This window comes from Pecten maximus, chromosome 2, assembly GCF_902652985.1.
Source record: "Pecten maximus chromosome 2, xPecMax1.1, whole genome shotgun sequence".
Classification (NCBI taxonomy): domain Eukaryota; kingdom Metazoa; phylum Mollusca; class Bivalvia; order Pectinida; family Pectinidae; genus Pecten; species Pecten maximus.
In genome coordinates this window covers 37,842,354-37,858,593 of record NC_047016.1, presented here as the reverse complement: position 1 = coordinate 37,858,593, position 16,240 = coordinate 37,842,354, and the positions used below count along the sequence as shown (strand labels likewise).

Sequence of the window (16,240 nt, the reverse complement as noted above, 5' to 3'; positions counted from 1 at the left end):
CCATTAGGCTAAGGACTCCTTTTGTGTAACAGTATTATCACTGACATCGACCATTTAAAATTAAAACTTGTTTGTAAGACATAAATGCCCCTCCTCCTATAGCCAAAGGTGACCTTTGATCCTTTAACCTTGACCCTTAGGATGTGAGCAGGTGTAGAACTTGATGTAGTGACACTACGGTGTAAATATAAACAACGTTTCTTGTGGGGTTCTCAAGATATGCCACTGATTCTGAGTGAGAAAGGATGGATGGGTGGATGGACGAAGGATGAACATGGGATATATTATATGCATTCCCATAAAATGGTAGTGGCATAAAAAAAAACTAAGAACATATTAAATGAAATCTCTTTATTTTGAAGTAAATCCAAAGTACACAACACAAAAGATTACTGATAACAGTTAATGTTTTTGATAACAAATATCTAACAATTGACTGTCATGCCTCGACATTGTCCTGCAGTCCGAAGCAATGGAAATTGGAATTCTGAGATTCTATGTAAATGATGATAAAACAACTGATTATAAAGAAATAATAAATAGAAACAATACAAAACTCCAATAGAACTCAAGCTATCTACCGTTTCTTAGTTAACACAAAATACCCTGGTCTCTAGTTAATATACCTGACTCTCCAATTCATACTTTCTGAGGTATGATGGTATCAGTCTTTAAACCTAACTTTCCAATTCATACTTTCTGAGGTATGATGGTATCAGTCTTTAAACCTAACTCTCCAATTAATACTTTCTGAGGTATGATGGTATCAGTCTTTAAACCTAACTCTCCAATTCATACTTTCTGAGGTATGATGGTATCAGTCTTTAAACCTAACTCTCCAATTCATACTTTCTGAGGTATGATGGTATCAGTCTTTAAACCTAACTCTCCAATTCATACTTTCTGAGGTATGATGGTATCAGTCTTTAAACCTAACTCTCCAATTCATACTTTCTGAGGTATGATGGTATCAGTCTTTAAACCTAACTCTCCAATTCATACTTTCTGAGGTATGATGGTATCAGTCTTTAAACCTAACTCTCCAATTCATACTTTCTGAGGTATGATGGTATCAGTCTTTAAACCTAACTCTCCAATTCATACTTTCTGAGGTATGATGGTATCAGTCTTTAAACCTAACTCTCCAATTCATACTTTCTGAGGTATGATGGCATCAGTCTTTAAACCTAACTCTCCAATTCATACTTTCTGAGGTATGATGGCATCAGTCTTTAAACCTAACTCTCCAATTCATACTTTCTCAGGTATGATGGTATCAGTCTTTAAACCTAACTCTCCAATTCATACTTTCTGAGGTATGATGGTATCAGTCTTTAAACCTAACTCTCCAATTCATTCTTTAGTATGGATTTTTGAGCATTCACAATTTCACACAAGCAATGTTACCAAGTCTATCAAAAATCTATGACACACTAAACAGATTGTGCTTTGATCATAAATAAAATGAATAACTTATTCAGAACAGTGGTACACTACCAGTTAGGTTAATTCAACACTATAACTACAATAATACATCTTAACTCTAGGATTTTCTTTGAAAATACACTGTATATAATTTATAAAACTTGGATTTCAATAATTAATGTTTGAAAAAACAATTCAAATATCTCAGAAAAAAAACTCAACAAAAGCTTTGAGTAAACCCACATTCCAAAGATAAATGTTTTATGTAATATAGAATATGTCTAAGGCATCATATAATTATGGATGATACAAGTGTGAAGGAAAATGAGTGTGTAGTCACCAGGACTTTGTAAGGAGTGAATGAAGTAGATAAAGCAGTACATCTTCACATTATACATAAGTATCTAAGCTAGAAAAGTCTCCAAATGAATTATAATATATCTCAATCAAAGAGCAGAGGATGCAGCGTGCAGAGTTACCTTCCCTTCCTCGACCTACATATGGAGAAATTATTACAGAGGGTGTCTCCGGGAGGGAATATGCGCGTGTTAAATTACCTTCCATTCCTCGACCTATGTCTAGATAAATTGTAGGGGAGGATGTCTCTGGGAGGCAGCATGCCAAGGTATCCCCTCCCTGGACCTATGCCTAGAGAACTTGGAGAGGGAGGGTGTGTCTCAGGAAGGCAGCATGGAAGTATCTAAGATTGAAGAGTCTCCCAATAAACTAGGATCTATTTCTGAGAGAAGTAGCATGCTTAGTTACTACAGTTGCTAACAAAACATTGCATATATATTGTACTTTAAAGTTATTATATAAGTATCTGAAAGGTTATACTAACATGATGCAACCCCTCTCAACATTGCAATAAATACATAACATGAAAAAAATAAATTGTACAATTGATACATTAAAAACTTTGTACAAAATTTCCACAAACAATATTTGGACTGCATTGATGTGAAGTTTTGCCCCAGAAAGCAACCTCAAGTCACAGTGGTGGCTGACATATATAGAATAACATATACGTAATCATCAATTGTTTCCAGATAACTAAGGCCATAATTAGATTAATATATTCACAGAATTTGATAAACTTATAACACATGATATTTACATTTTACAATAAAAATAGACATATGGCTGATTACATGACAATGATATGTATTATATAATCCTCACAACGCGGAATGAGTGTAATGGTATTAACCTATAATGATTATACAGAATAAATATGAGATTTGACAGTAATTAATTCAATTACCTCCCTTGATTTTGTCAGTAAATAACTTGGTTATCTCCCTTCAGTTTGACAGTAAATAACTTGGTTATCTCCCTTCAGTTTGACAGTTAATAACTAGGTTATCTTTCTTCAGTTTGACAGTAAATAAACTCAGTTATCTCCCTTCAGTGTGACAATTAATAACTCGGTTATCTCCCTTCAGTTTGACAGTAAATAACTCGGTTATCTCCCTTCAGTTTGACAGTAAATAACTCAGTTATCTCCCTTCAGTTTGACAGTAAATAACTCAGTTATCTCCCTTCAGTTTGACAGTAAAAAACTTGGTTATCTCCCTTGCACATTGGTAAATTCATGGTTTGTTTTTTCATCTTGTTGAAACACAGACAGTTTGTTCTTTATCGAAACATACCAGATTCAACCAAAAGTACAAATAATGCCATCAGATTTCTTGTTTCTAGGGCCATTTTTTGCTTTTGTAGTCTAAATGGATTATCTGTTTTTACTAGAATTGTTCATTTTACTTTCTGGAGAGCCTTTGACAAAAACTCTCAAGTACTGTATTAATACCTGATGATATTAGATCAAGATTCATGCCCGATTTAGTTAAAAGATTAAAATTGACAAACTGCATCAGCAACATGACAAAAAGGAACAGGTCCCAGGTGTTAAAAATAGATGAAGAGAACCTTACCCTTGGAATATAATGCCATTCAAATTTCTCAAAATATATTTGGGCAGAAAAGTTATTTCTGAGTTTGATGGTACGTGTAATTGATTAGTTACACCAAAATCACCTGTCACATTCAAAATGACCTGTTCCTTAGCTGGAAACAATAGATCATTGTTCACAGGAAGGTCAGTATGACAGGTCATTGTGGTTTAACTATAGACATCACATGAATTATAAACAAAAAATTTACAATATTCCAGAATAATATAAAAGACCTACCAAGTACATTGTAAATCTTGTAACGATCTCCAGTCAAAAAATGAAGGTATGATATCTTGAATAAAGGTGATCTCTGAGTAGTATAACAATGCATTTATATAAAGAGATATATTATATACAAGATTGGGTAGAGGATACAGATACTCACAGACCTCCCACACTTATTGTACCATCGCCTGGAACAGGTAATCTCGCACTCAAATTACACACAATTACAAATTTACTATAGAAAAAGTTAAGGTGACCGGAACCTTACCAGAAAGCATATATGATTTATCATACAAAAGTTATCAAAAATATGTTACTATAAAAATGTGTCTTTTAACCTTACCGTAGTGTATATGTATATAGACTACATTGTACAATCATTTTTGAGAATATCTTACTCTGAAAAATTCTCTAAGTAGAACAAATGAAAAATCTGGCAGAATGTTTAGGATAATATTTAAGGGAACATAAAGAAGTTTTATAAAGATATACACAGAACAATTCTCAATATACAAGTAAAATTAACGTACATATATTTTAACTTTTAGTGATTCTGATAACTAGATGCAAGTCATATTGTTGAATTATGTTGAAACATATTCAATATCTTTAATAAACCTAAATTCCTTTAATATTTTTAAAACAAATCTTAAAACTGACTTGTTATTAGGGGAATATGACATGATTGAGACTATTTGTGGACAGGTAGTATAAAGTAGTATCACATTGACTTTCAGACAAAGGAGTTCAGGTGTAGAAAAGTGAGATTGTCCAATGTAATGTCTCAAGTCAGAATAATCAGTAAACATGATTCAAACATTACACCCTCCCATGCAGGTGAAGAAGGAAGACAAGAAATCTGATTTTCCCTTCCAAAAGTGATTAAATGAGAAGTTCCTATATCCAAAACAGTGATAGAATGTTTCTTTGTCTCGTATACACAGTAAACAATATAAAAATAAATTCTTCACTCTATCTGTACCACTCAGGGGAGATTATCAGTGTCAAAAGTTTTAAAGCAAATTAAAATGAATATCCCCGAGTTTCTGTGTATTGTTTCAGTAAAAATATGTGATTATAAATTGAGTTGCCTTGTACAATATACAGGTGACCGAGTCAATCTTACATGTACAGGAACCAGGCCACTCACTTTGTTTCGTACGCCTGATTGTACACAGGATTGTTGTGGCCTGTTACCTTGGAATCCTGTAAATAGATAAGATGTTAATAAAACACATTAGTACAACTCATGCACAACAAGTTAACTAGAGATTTTTAAAGTTAATAGGATAGGAGAAACTTTATTTATTACATAACTGTACCATGATGTCGAACAATTGTTTTTGTATAGAGAAAGTCACATGCAGTTCAAGTCAAAATTTGCCTGTCTCATATATAAATACTTTGAAAATTTCAATGCAATTAATATAGATATGAATTCAGTCCTTCAGCCCAATATAATATTGATCAATAAAAGTTGTATTGAAATCTTGTATAATGTCTTTTGTTCATAAAAATGATGAGTTATGCGATAAATAGAATCTTGCATTTGTGACTTTGTCATATGAAATTATCAAACTAAAGGTTCATGTCATATAGAATGATCAAACTAAAAGCTCATGTCATACATAATTTATCAAACTAAAGGCTCATGACATACATGATTTATCAAACTTATGATTTGTGTCATAAGGAATTTATCAAACTAAAGGCTCATGTCATATGGAATTTATGGAATTTATCAGACCATAAAAAGCCTCTTCACATGTACATGTACATCATTTCATCTGACCATAAATTAAAATCAATGACGGTGTTGAAAAAGGGTAACACAACTACACAAACATAAATAGTTGTTCTTCATACATATCTAAACTAACAGATCACTTTATGTCAGGAACCAATATTTACTGTAACTGTTGTGCAGTTCAGGAATTGTCATGTTCAGAGAGGTGGATATGAAATCGCAATACAGTATAACAAATAACAAGGTTAGTTTAAAGTGCATTAAACTGGTTAGTACTGTCTGTGTTGAAATTACCACAAATATCCAAGCACTCTTGTAGAATCATTTGCAATTTCAGTAGCACTAATTTACGAAGAGCTTCGTATACAATACTATTTTACGTTATCCCTTTGATTCCCAATTAAAAAAATTCTTAGAACAAAGAATTTTAACGTTGAAACATTTTCACCTAGACCATGTCCATTTTTTTGAAAATGTTTCAAGGTATTCATTCTTTTTGTTAGCTTACTTTTGCTTGGCATTTTACCCAGGACAATCTTTTAAACTTATGATATGCATTGTAAAGAAGTAAAAATTGTAAAAGCACTATTTGGTAATGAAAATTTAAGCAATGTTTTCCAAAGGGCCCATCATGAATTGTAACAAATTTTAAGTCAAACACAATAAATAAGGTTTTTAATTTAAGGTTTTGTCAATATTCAGACTGCTCCAACAACAGCATGCATTATAAAGTTGGGTGATGGATTGGTGCGAGTTGGATGTGGAAACAATTGGAGGGAACAAACAAAATATGTCCAAAACACCAGGATGGTGACCTTGACTTTTGAAAATCAGCAAAAGGGTGTGACAGGTTGACTCAACCTTGATCTTTGATTTCATCTTCTCTGTGTAAACTCAAAAAAAAAAAAAAAAAATTCTGTTTATCAACTAAAGATTTATATGAAAGACACACAAATAGCACCTTTATACATTTAATTAATACATATATGAAATATACTATATACTATAAATTGCACAATGTAATTGCTTTGTCCTGCCTTAGATTGAAGATCTGGGCCCAGTTTCATTAATAATCCTAAATTTAAGAAATCCATGGAAATGGATGTGTCACCTTGACCCTGAAAAGCAATCTCGATCAAGCAATCACTTTTTGTAAGGAAAATCTGCATAAAGTTTAAGGTTAATCAACCCAAAGGAACTTGAGTTATCACACAGAAAACAAATTGTCTATTTTTAGTAACAGTGACCTTGACCTTTGACCACTGGACCCGAAAAGCAAACCAAAGCAAGCATTTTTGATAAGAGTGATCTGCATTAAGTTTGAGTCTGATCAGCCCAAGGGAACTTAAGTCACTGCAAGGAAACAAATATTTTGTTTGTAACAGTGACCTTGACCTTTGGACCTTAAAAGTAATCCCAAGCGAGCAATGTAAGGAAGGTATGCATGAAGTTTGAGTTTGGTCAGCCCATGGGAACTTGAGTTATCACATTGAAACCTCTGTGTGGATGACACTGCTGCCGCCAACATAGTGATACCTATATGTTAAGTAGGCGACACAAAAATCACTTAACTTCAATTTTCCTATAGGAAAGCAATACAGAAAGAGAGTTCCTTTTTTTTAAATTAAATGATGTTTTCTTATAGAAAGTTTTAAGTTAAGTAGTTTCCTTAAGTTAAGGAATGTTGATGAAACTAGTGCCAATTGCAACTTATAAATGTAGGTATTTAAACAATGCTAAAACTGCTCCGAAGTTTACAGACTAAAAGTTTAATAATGTTCTCAATGCTTGTAGAGAAAAATGACTTTGATTTTAGTAAACATTATATCAAAATGAAAAGATGAACTAAGTTGTTAGACAAGGATTATTGTCATTACTAAACAGACCAAGCTGTCATGTATAGCTTACTAATAAGTCACTAGATACATTGGATATGATTGCATTTTTAAGTCACTAGATACATTGGGTATGAACTGCACTTTTAAGTCACTAGATACATTGGGTATGAACTGCACTTTTAAGTCACTAGATACATTGGGTATGAACTGCACTTTTAAGTCACTAGATACATTGGATATGATCTGCATTTTTAAGTCACTAGATTTGTTGGGTATGAACTGCACTTTTAAGTCACTAGATACATTGGGTATGGACTGCACTTTTAAGTCACTAGATACATTGGGTATGATCTGCATTTTTAAGTCACTATAGATACATTGGGTAAGAATCACGCTCATAATTCACTAGATAAATTGGGTATGAACTGAAGTTGTGTGTAATTTACCTCTAAACTAGAGAATTCATTCTTTTCTTGATTTCTCTTGCGAAGGATCTGGAAAAAAAAGAAAACAGGATTTTAATACATGGATCAGGAAATCTTTCTCCAGCTTAATAATAGGACAGTTTAAGTGTATAGGAGATGTGGTGGACTACTGTGTGTACAAGTTGAAACAGTGATTTGAAGCTTAATATCTCATTATCTATTTTAAAGATACCAAAAACTTAACAACACCAAATAGAGTGAGAAAATTCTTGACCCAACATCTGTCTGTTAAAATGTCTAACTTTTGGTGTAGAGGCCAAAAGAAACTTGGACTATTCTATACCTAATATATTGTATACTTCATATATACTTACAAATAAAGCAATGACAATCAAGATTGCAGCAAGAACAACGATGGTGATGATAAGAGCGATGACGGTTGATTTGTCACTGTTGTCACGGTGTCCAATAGGTATATCCTCTTCATTACCAGTCTGAGCCTGGAACACTAGGCTAGTCTCCACACTGGTAGGATCAGCAGTCAGGGTCTGCCCTTCAAACTCCATCTGTAGGTTACCTCCCTGCACCTGTGCACCACAGTCATCAACATACATATTAGTTTATCTAAAAATATCATATTTTAGCAAAATAAGAGGCCCAAAGGGACAGTATCACTTATCTATTGTTCATCTAGTTTTTGTGGACTTCAGTAGGTTAGGTTATTGAATATACAATCTTAAATGAGTTTCATTGATGAAAAAGTCTGTCAGCCTTAAAATCAAAATGTGGAGTACAAATCAAATGGAGACAGCGTTCATGTTTTGTCATTTTCTATTCATGGACATGATGTCATCCAAATTTTGGCGTCAATTGATTTCTTACTGGCACAGCCAATGAAACGTGCCCCAAGTACACATTACACTGGTGAAATATGCGAAAACATTACGTGGGAGAATTCACTGAATAATAGGTTGGTTATATGATACAATAAGATCTTTACTCAAGGGTTTATCATGTATTTTATGACAACCTCATCAGTAGATTGTTGAAAATTAGCATATCTTAGCCATGGAACATGTGGAGGAAACACAGAGATTACATCATACATGTGTATGTTTAAAACGAGGAGTGATAGATCAGAACTTACATCCTCCTCGATCTCAGCAGCTACAACAGTTGGGTCAGCATCTCCATTCACAGTCATCTCAGCCACAATACTGCCCTCCCTCAACTGTTTTGTAAAATTATCAAAATACGAATGTTAGAATTATACTGGTTTGCAAGTACTTGTGAAGAAAAGAAATCAGCATGTGTATTTAAGCTGGTCACCAGATTTTTGTGCAGAAGTTCCAAGCTAAATTGTAATAGAAGATACTCCCCAAAGCTAGAAACTTAATATATACTGTGCAAAAGAGCTGTAATAATAGTGCATTAAGTAATGTACAGCAAGTTTCATCAGGATATCTTCAATGATTAAGAAGTTATGGCTCAGACAAAAATCACACATATTTGGCCTTTGACATTGAGGTCAAAATTTCAATGATCCAATGACAGATTGCTGCACTTCCTCAGCTGATAATTAAGATATACAGCATTTTTTTTAAAAATATCTTCAATGATTTAGAAGAACAAGAGAATTTAATTATGATAAAATTTCCACTTATTTAACCTTTGACCTTGAGGTCAATGTCACAATGACCTAATAGCAGTGCACTGCACATTGGCTTAAGGTGGTACAAGTATCTTCTTCTAAGTTTCATGAACACATCTTCATCAGTTCAGAAGTTACGGCCCGGTCAAGAAATCATTATAATCGGAAGAACCAGAAGAAGAATTGACCGGAACCAATACAAAATGTCTCACTTCATTCGAAGGGGAGACATAATAAATGCCAGAAGAAAGGAAATAGAAGATGAAATATTACAGAAACACTTCTATAAGCTGATATAGACACATGTTTCTCAGATACACTTCAGTAAGGGTTAGAGACATTTCCTGTACTATGATACACTGGGCTATAGACTTACACGAATGTCTGTGATTTCCCTGGCTATGTTTGGTCCCAGTGCTGCCTTAATGACTCTGAAAACGTAAGTCAGCATAACAAATTAACCATTACTGAATATCAATTACAACAATTAATTTTTATGGAAGCTAGGTGCTGGATTCTCAAAATGCTGAACTATTTGATATTGAATACTGAAAACTTTCAGCCATGCATCCCTTAGAATGTTCAAATAATCCACAAAACATGAATTTTTTCAATAATTCAAAAGTTGTTCTTTGGATAAGGTTGCTCTCCAAATTTTGTACTTGTTTGACCTTTGACCTAAGTCTAGTGTACTGCACACCGTAAGTAGGAGTAACTGTGTTTACATTTCAAGTTTCCTCATATCAAGACATATATTTTCCCTTAGTTTTAAAGTTATGACCATGACAAGAAGATTGAAAGAAGCAAGAGGATAAGAGGAATTAGTACTAATGAAAGAGTTTTTGCCCTTCATTGAAAAGGTTAGACAATAAAGAATGACATTCATTAATTCAAGAAGTCAGTAGGTGGCTTGGCATTGTCTATGGTGAATCAATAAATTTACCAGGGACTGGCTCATGGCATTTGTCATCAATGAATCTATTAATTTATTAATTAGTAGGCTTGTAATCTATTCTCAGTGACGAAATGTCCATGGTACATGTACACGAATGAAACCATCAGTTCTATTGATTGACAGTGAAACAGACAACTCGTAGTGGCATACAGGAATTACTTACACAATAAAAGCCTGCTCCTTGCCTCTGACCAGACTGAAGTCAGTGTTAAATCTCAGTCTCACAAGTACGTGAGTTAAGTTGTTTCCCTCTGTCAAACAAAAATAACATTTACTAACTCAAAAAGGCATACTGTGGTTACAAAAGATTAATTCAGTTTCCTGTTAAATCTCGGACTGACCAAAATGCATGTTTTACAGAGACATATATGTATATCACACACCAATCTAATTTAAATCATCATTTTTGTCCTGTTTTACAGCCAGAATAAGTGGTATCCTTTAGTTAAATGTTATTGATTTCCCAATTAAAGATGGTACAGGTTGTTTTAAACTAATCCAGAAATTTCACTTAAGTTTGCAAATGTCAGATGCCCTACTGAATGATTCATCACAGCATTTTGAAGGGAACAGACACATTACATTATGGTAACACAAAACACGGTACTCACTACAACTGATGTCTACATTTGGGGAGCTGACCCTAACCCTTGTCCTGGGCATCTCCTGGCCTGCCTGGTTTACACACCAGCAGGTTAAATTGGTCTCGTTACATTGCTGGTTGGAGAAGCGTCCATCCTCTCTACACTGAGGGAGGGTCACGTTCATTTCAGCCGTTCCAGCAGCAGCGTTCTCATTATACGCTATCAATGCATTGGTACGGTTCTTCTGGCACTGTGTGATGACTAAGTATTACAGGAAAATAGGTAAATCAAAGGATGATATGACACTGGTCTTGTCAAATGTTTGATAGGTCAGAGGTTACAGAGTAAGTCATGGGGTGTTCATTAGATATGAAAGGTCAAAGGTTACACAGGACATGGGGGCAATCACTAGATACATAAGGTCAAAGGTTACACAGTAAGACTTCAGATGATCACAGGATTAAAGGTCATAGGTTACACAGTATGATATAGGATGATCAATAGAGGTTAAAGGTCAAAGGTTATACAATTGGACATGAGATAACCGTAAGATGTGATAGGTCAACACTTGAACAAGGCTACGGAGGGATGTATGTTATGTGTATGGTACTTTAATGGCTCATTTTCACTACAGAAAAATAGTTCCTAGCTTTCTGATATAACGATACCTGTTTGTCAGTATTAACAACTAAGACGTTAAATATACCTTTACACAATATAATAGCTTATACTCACACTTAGAGCAGTCAACAAGTTCCATGGTGACCGGGTCAAAGAAGTGTGCCTCACAAGTACATGGATTCACTTTACATGTGGCATTGGGGTAATATTGACAGGTCATGTTGGCACAGGTATTCGTACAAGTTCTCAATGTACCAGTCTCACCACAAGGGGACCCTATAGTAACAAAACCAAATTTTCAAGCAATTTCCAATAATAAAGAATGTCTTTCTTTTCCAAACATTTTTAGGGTGATAAAAACTTTTCTTTGAATATTTTTGAACAGCAATAATTCAGAAAAGTTATGTGTTACACACCCAGAAAATGATAAGTTTATTCAGTAACTACCTTGACATTTGTTCCGACAATCCAGAAGGGACTTGAAGTAGGAATCCTTCCCATAGCAGTTGGCAGAGTACTTAAAAACTTCACATGTCTGCGTACTCTTCTTGAAGAACCATCTACGAGCTCCATTGAGGCAGCCACCAGCTGGCTTATTTATCATCTTAGGTTCCCTCATGTCACAAGGACTGACTGGAAACAAATAAGCGGCCATGATTTCTGTTCTATCACCAGCTCTAAAGGAATATGACTATTCAGCTGTTACCTCCTCAGAGTTTCTAACATTAACTATATGTGATGAGTGATATACTACATGAATATAAAAACATACTGAAATATACTGAAATATACTGAAACTTGGTACAGTGATCATGTAAAGAGATATATAGACTAGGGAGGAGCTCTCTGGAGTGTAATGGTATGATACAACCTTTGGGGCCTGACTTGAACAAAGTGTATAACTATGTTATATGATGGTCAGTGAAACTGAGCCCTCGACAGGATTGATCAGGCTACCAGGAAACTGAATATGTATGTGTGTGAGGGTGTATGTATGTCTATCAGAGTACATTCACATTTATAGGAGTTTGTATGGTTTCCTATGTACATGCATTTACCTTTGTAGTTAATGATGATGATATTATGAAGATGATTAGAATGATGATTATTATGATGATGAGTATGATGAGATTATGATGATGATACTATGATGATGAGAGTATGTTGACTTGTATGATGATGTGATTACGATGGTGATGATGAGTACGATGATGCGGATGAGGTTGCTTTTAAGACAATGAAAGATCTTTGAGGTTATTCTGATCATGATGATATATAATGGCAAACTATACATTCTGGAACTGATGTGTGTATGTTTGAGGGTGTGTATGTGTGCATGAGGTTATTATCTATTCATGTATTAAAAATGTCTTCAAAAATTAAAAATTAAAAAAAAAAAAAAAATGATGGTCAGTGAAGTTAAAGTAGGGAGAGACTCTTGGAGGAATATCTCTAGGTATGACACAATCCCTGGGGCCTGGTTTAAACAAAGTATAAAACTATGGTTCAGGACGGGTTAGTGATGTGGGATAGGGAGGAGCTTTCGGATGTACAGTATATTAAGTTATATCCCTAGGTATGATACAACCCTTGGGGTTCGACTTGAACAAAGTATAAAGTTATGGTTCAGGACGGGTTAGTGATGTAAGATTGATGAGAACGAGATATATACCACCACACTTCACTTCTTTGTTGTTGTAATCCACAAACTTGACCTGACAGCGCTGACATGGGTTGGTCAGACACCGGACATCAGTGCGGTCACCACATGTCCTATTCTGACACTTGTTTGAACACACCATTGGTCGAGTATTGTCTGGACACACCACATCTAGTCAACAACAAAGACAATCACGTTAATTTTTCTGTATGGAGATGTGAAAATTGGTTTCATAAGACATTTGTAATTTGAAAAGAAGTAAAGTTTTTACTTGTAAACGTGTTTTCCTTTTTCATTTATACATGTATTGTAGATCCATACATATTTACATGGAAGGTTGGATCCTGTTTGTTGGTGTAATAACTTACCTGGTCCTTGTCCTCCAGTGCTTGAACCTGTTAACATGAAAATAAATAAAGATTACGGATGACATGAGCATTATGATGAGAACTGTAATGACTTTAAAAATTACTAAAAAATGTCCCGTTAGACATGCCACTGCTCCTATTTAACAACCATCCAAATGAAGGGGTCAAAGATGACCTTTAACCTTGACCAATGACCACCAGAAGGTGATCAAGTGTAGAGCTTGATGTTATGACAATATGGTGTAAAAAATAATAATTTGTTAAGGGGTTCTCGGGATACGTCATTGGTTAAAAATGAGATGAGACACTAGCTATGAAATGGAATGTATAGACATGGATAACACTTATTGATACCCAACCCCCAAAATGGCAGAAAGGTAAAAATTGGCTGACATCTTAATTGCAGATTTAACGTTACACAGCCCAAATCCTGTGGATTTAGATTACTTACCATTACAATTGGCATGAGCCATAGAGATGGTGGTGTTATCAGGGGTTCCATGACTGTCCACACACCAACAGGTGTCACCAATACACTGCTGGGGTGAGAAAGAACCATCTCGCTCACAGCGAGGCACATATGACTCGTACCCAGAATCCACCTGGTTCTTGGCTGGACACAAACAAAAAACAATTCAAAATCAATTTTCTGTAACAGTCATTTACTGCATTTAAATCATTTTTTGTTTTTATCAAAGGAGCTTATGTACATATGGTCAATTATCATCTAAAGATGACCAGTCAATCAGCAATTTTCATTGTCTCATTTTTGGCCTTTAGTGAAGGGTTCGTCCCTGTGAGGAGGGCTCCTGGCTGGGACATACCTACCATAATTGTACCAAAAATCACAGTTGCGTCTCCAGCGAAACACTCAGTGGGACAACTAGTTTACCTATTATCAGTAAAACAATCTGAACTAGTGTGGTGTCTTTCTTGCGGCCTTTGGCAGTATGATTCATTGATCATGAGGTAGCACTATGAAGTTGAGACGATCACTTTGTGTTATCATAAGTGGACAAATACAAACTGCAGCCTCCCAAAACACATACACCACACACATGTATCTCACACATACACCACACACATGTACCTCACACATACACCACACACATACACCACACACATGTACCTCACACATGTATCTCACACATACACCACACACATGTACCTCACACATACACCACACATATGTATCTCACACATACACCACACACATGTACCTCACACATACACCTCACACATACACCACACACATACACCACACACATGTATCTCACACATACACCACACACATACACCACACACATGTCCCTCACACATACACCACACACATGTACCTCACACATACACCACACATGTACCTCACACATACACCACACACATGTATCTCACACATACACCACACACATACACCACACACATGTACCACACACATACACCACACACATACACCACACACATACACCACACACATGTACCTCACACATACACCACACACATGTATCTCACACATACACCACACACATGTATCTCACACATACACCACACACATGTACCTCACACATACACCACACACATGTACCTCACACATACACTACACACATACACCACACACATACACCACACACATGTACCTCACACATACACCACACACATACACCACACACATGTACCTCACACATACACCACACACATGTACCTCACACACAGGGGAAGCCATCCTTAAATGACCATAGCTGTTGATAGATGTTGAACAAAATGGAAAACCAAACCAAAACCATCAATTTTCACAGGACTAGAAAGTATATATTCTGGGTTTATCATATTAAAGGATTCAGTCTTCAGTACTGATGACTATCTCTATAATCAGAAATATACTGTTGTTTTACAGGGTGTAATTTTAGTGTAGGGTGGATCAGTAAAACTTACGTATACATTTGGCTTGTTTCTTCCCTGTTGGCTGACAAATAAACTCTGGTCCACAGTTCCTCATCTAAACACAAATACAAGGATGATACCGACATCATATACACATAGGGTGAAAATTAATTAAACAGGCGATTGTAATCGCATTAAGTACTGGGATTATTGCAAAGGATTTGTTTCATTTCAAACACAAATACCAGGCACAATTAACTAAAAGATCCGGTTTAAGAAAAAAAGTGAAGTATGATATCAGTTTTTTCAATTCTTTTTTATATTAAAATCAGATATAATGCTGTTAAATGACAAATGAAAGATAACAATATTTTATGGGGATACACTGAACCAGTAACACATCAAAGGATTTGGTACTGAACCAGTTACACATCAAAGGATTTGGTACTTACTTGACAAACTTCAACTGGAGCTGAAATTAAAAGATATGAATTAAAAGCTTGCAAAACGAAAGGAAATTTCTAAAACAAATATTTCTGCTGTTACTATCATACCTGTTCACACAGGCAACTATTAAATACACATTTTCATGTGTCTGGCAAACCTACATGATAGACTGAAATCAATGTAAGTAATAATTGAGAATGTCAGATCGTACTTACCACATTTACTCATACACAATTTCATGGAATCAAAGATATTGGTGAGGTCTTTTCCACAGCCGCCCCAGTAGAACTTCTCACACATTTCTGTGGTGGTGTTGTAGTAGTACTTGGGAATGGCCGCCTCACAATCACCCACTTTAGGTTTAGGTACACAGAATGGAGGTACAGCTAAGGAAATAAAGAATACAGAATGGAGGTACAGCTAAGGAAATAAAGAATACAGAATGAGGCACTTCTGTTTTA

At 35.1% G+C, this 16,240-nt stretch overlaps 1 protein-coding gene across 13 annotated transcripts in view; it reads right to left on the bottom strand.

Moving 5' to 3' along the window:
- Positions 1 to 336: 336 nt before the first annotated feature.
- LOC117321990 overlaps positions 337 to 16,240 on the bottom strand; it is a 112,190-nt gene continuing 96,286 nt past the window's right edge. For all 13 annotated transcript variants that reach the window (XM_033876654.1, XM_033876656.1, XM_033876655.1 and 10 more), the window contains 15 exons: positions 15,995 to 16,165; positions 15,785 to 15,804; positions 15,384 to 15,447; positions 13,906 to 14,067; positions 13,455 to 13,481; positions 13,099 to 13,257; positions 11,874 to 12,059; positions 11,541 to 11,702; positions 10,833 to 11,066; positions 10,385 to 10,472; positions 9,643 to 9,697; positions 8,763 to 8,846; positions 7,990 to 8,202; positions 7,637 to 7,684; positions 337 to 4,811 (listed from right to left, as the gene is read on the bottom strand). In XM_033876654.1, the coding sequence (XP_033732545.1) occupies positions 4,752 to 4,811; positions 7,637 to 7,684; positions 7,990 to 8,202; positions 8,763 to 8,846; positions 9,643 to 9,697; positions 10,385 to 10,472; positions 10,833 to 11,066; positions 11,541 to 11,702; positions 11,874 to 12,059; positions 13,099 to 13,257; positions 13,455 to 13,481; positions 13,906 to 14,067; positions 15,384 to 15,447; positions 15,785 to 15,804; positions 15,995 to 16,165 (1,733 nt within the window). In that variant the 3' untranslated portion in view covers positions 337 to 4,751. The remainder of the gene's footprint in view (positions 4,812 to 7,636; positions 7,685 to 7,989; positions 8,203 to 8,762; positions 8,847 to 9,642; positions 9,698 to 10,384; positions 10,473 to 10,832; positions 11,067 to 11,540; positions 11,703 to 11,873; positions 12,060 to 13,098; positions 13,258 to 13,454; positions 13,482 to 13,905; positions 14,068 to 15,383; positions 15,448 to 15,784; positions 15,805 to 15,994; positions 16,166 to 16,240) is intronic.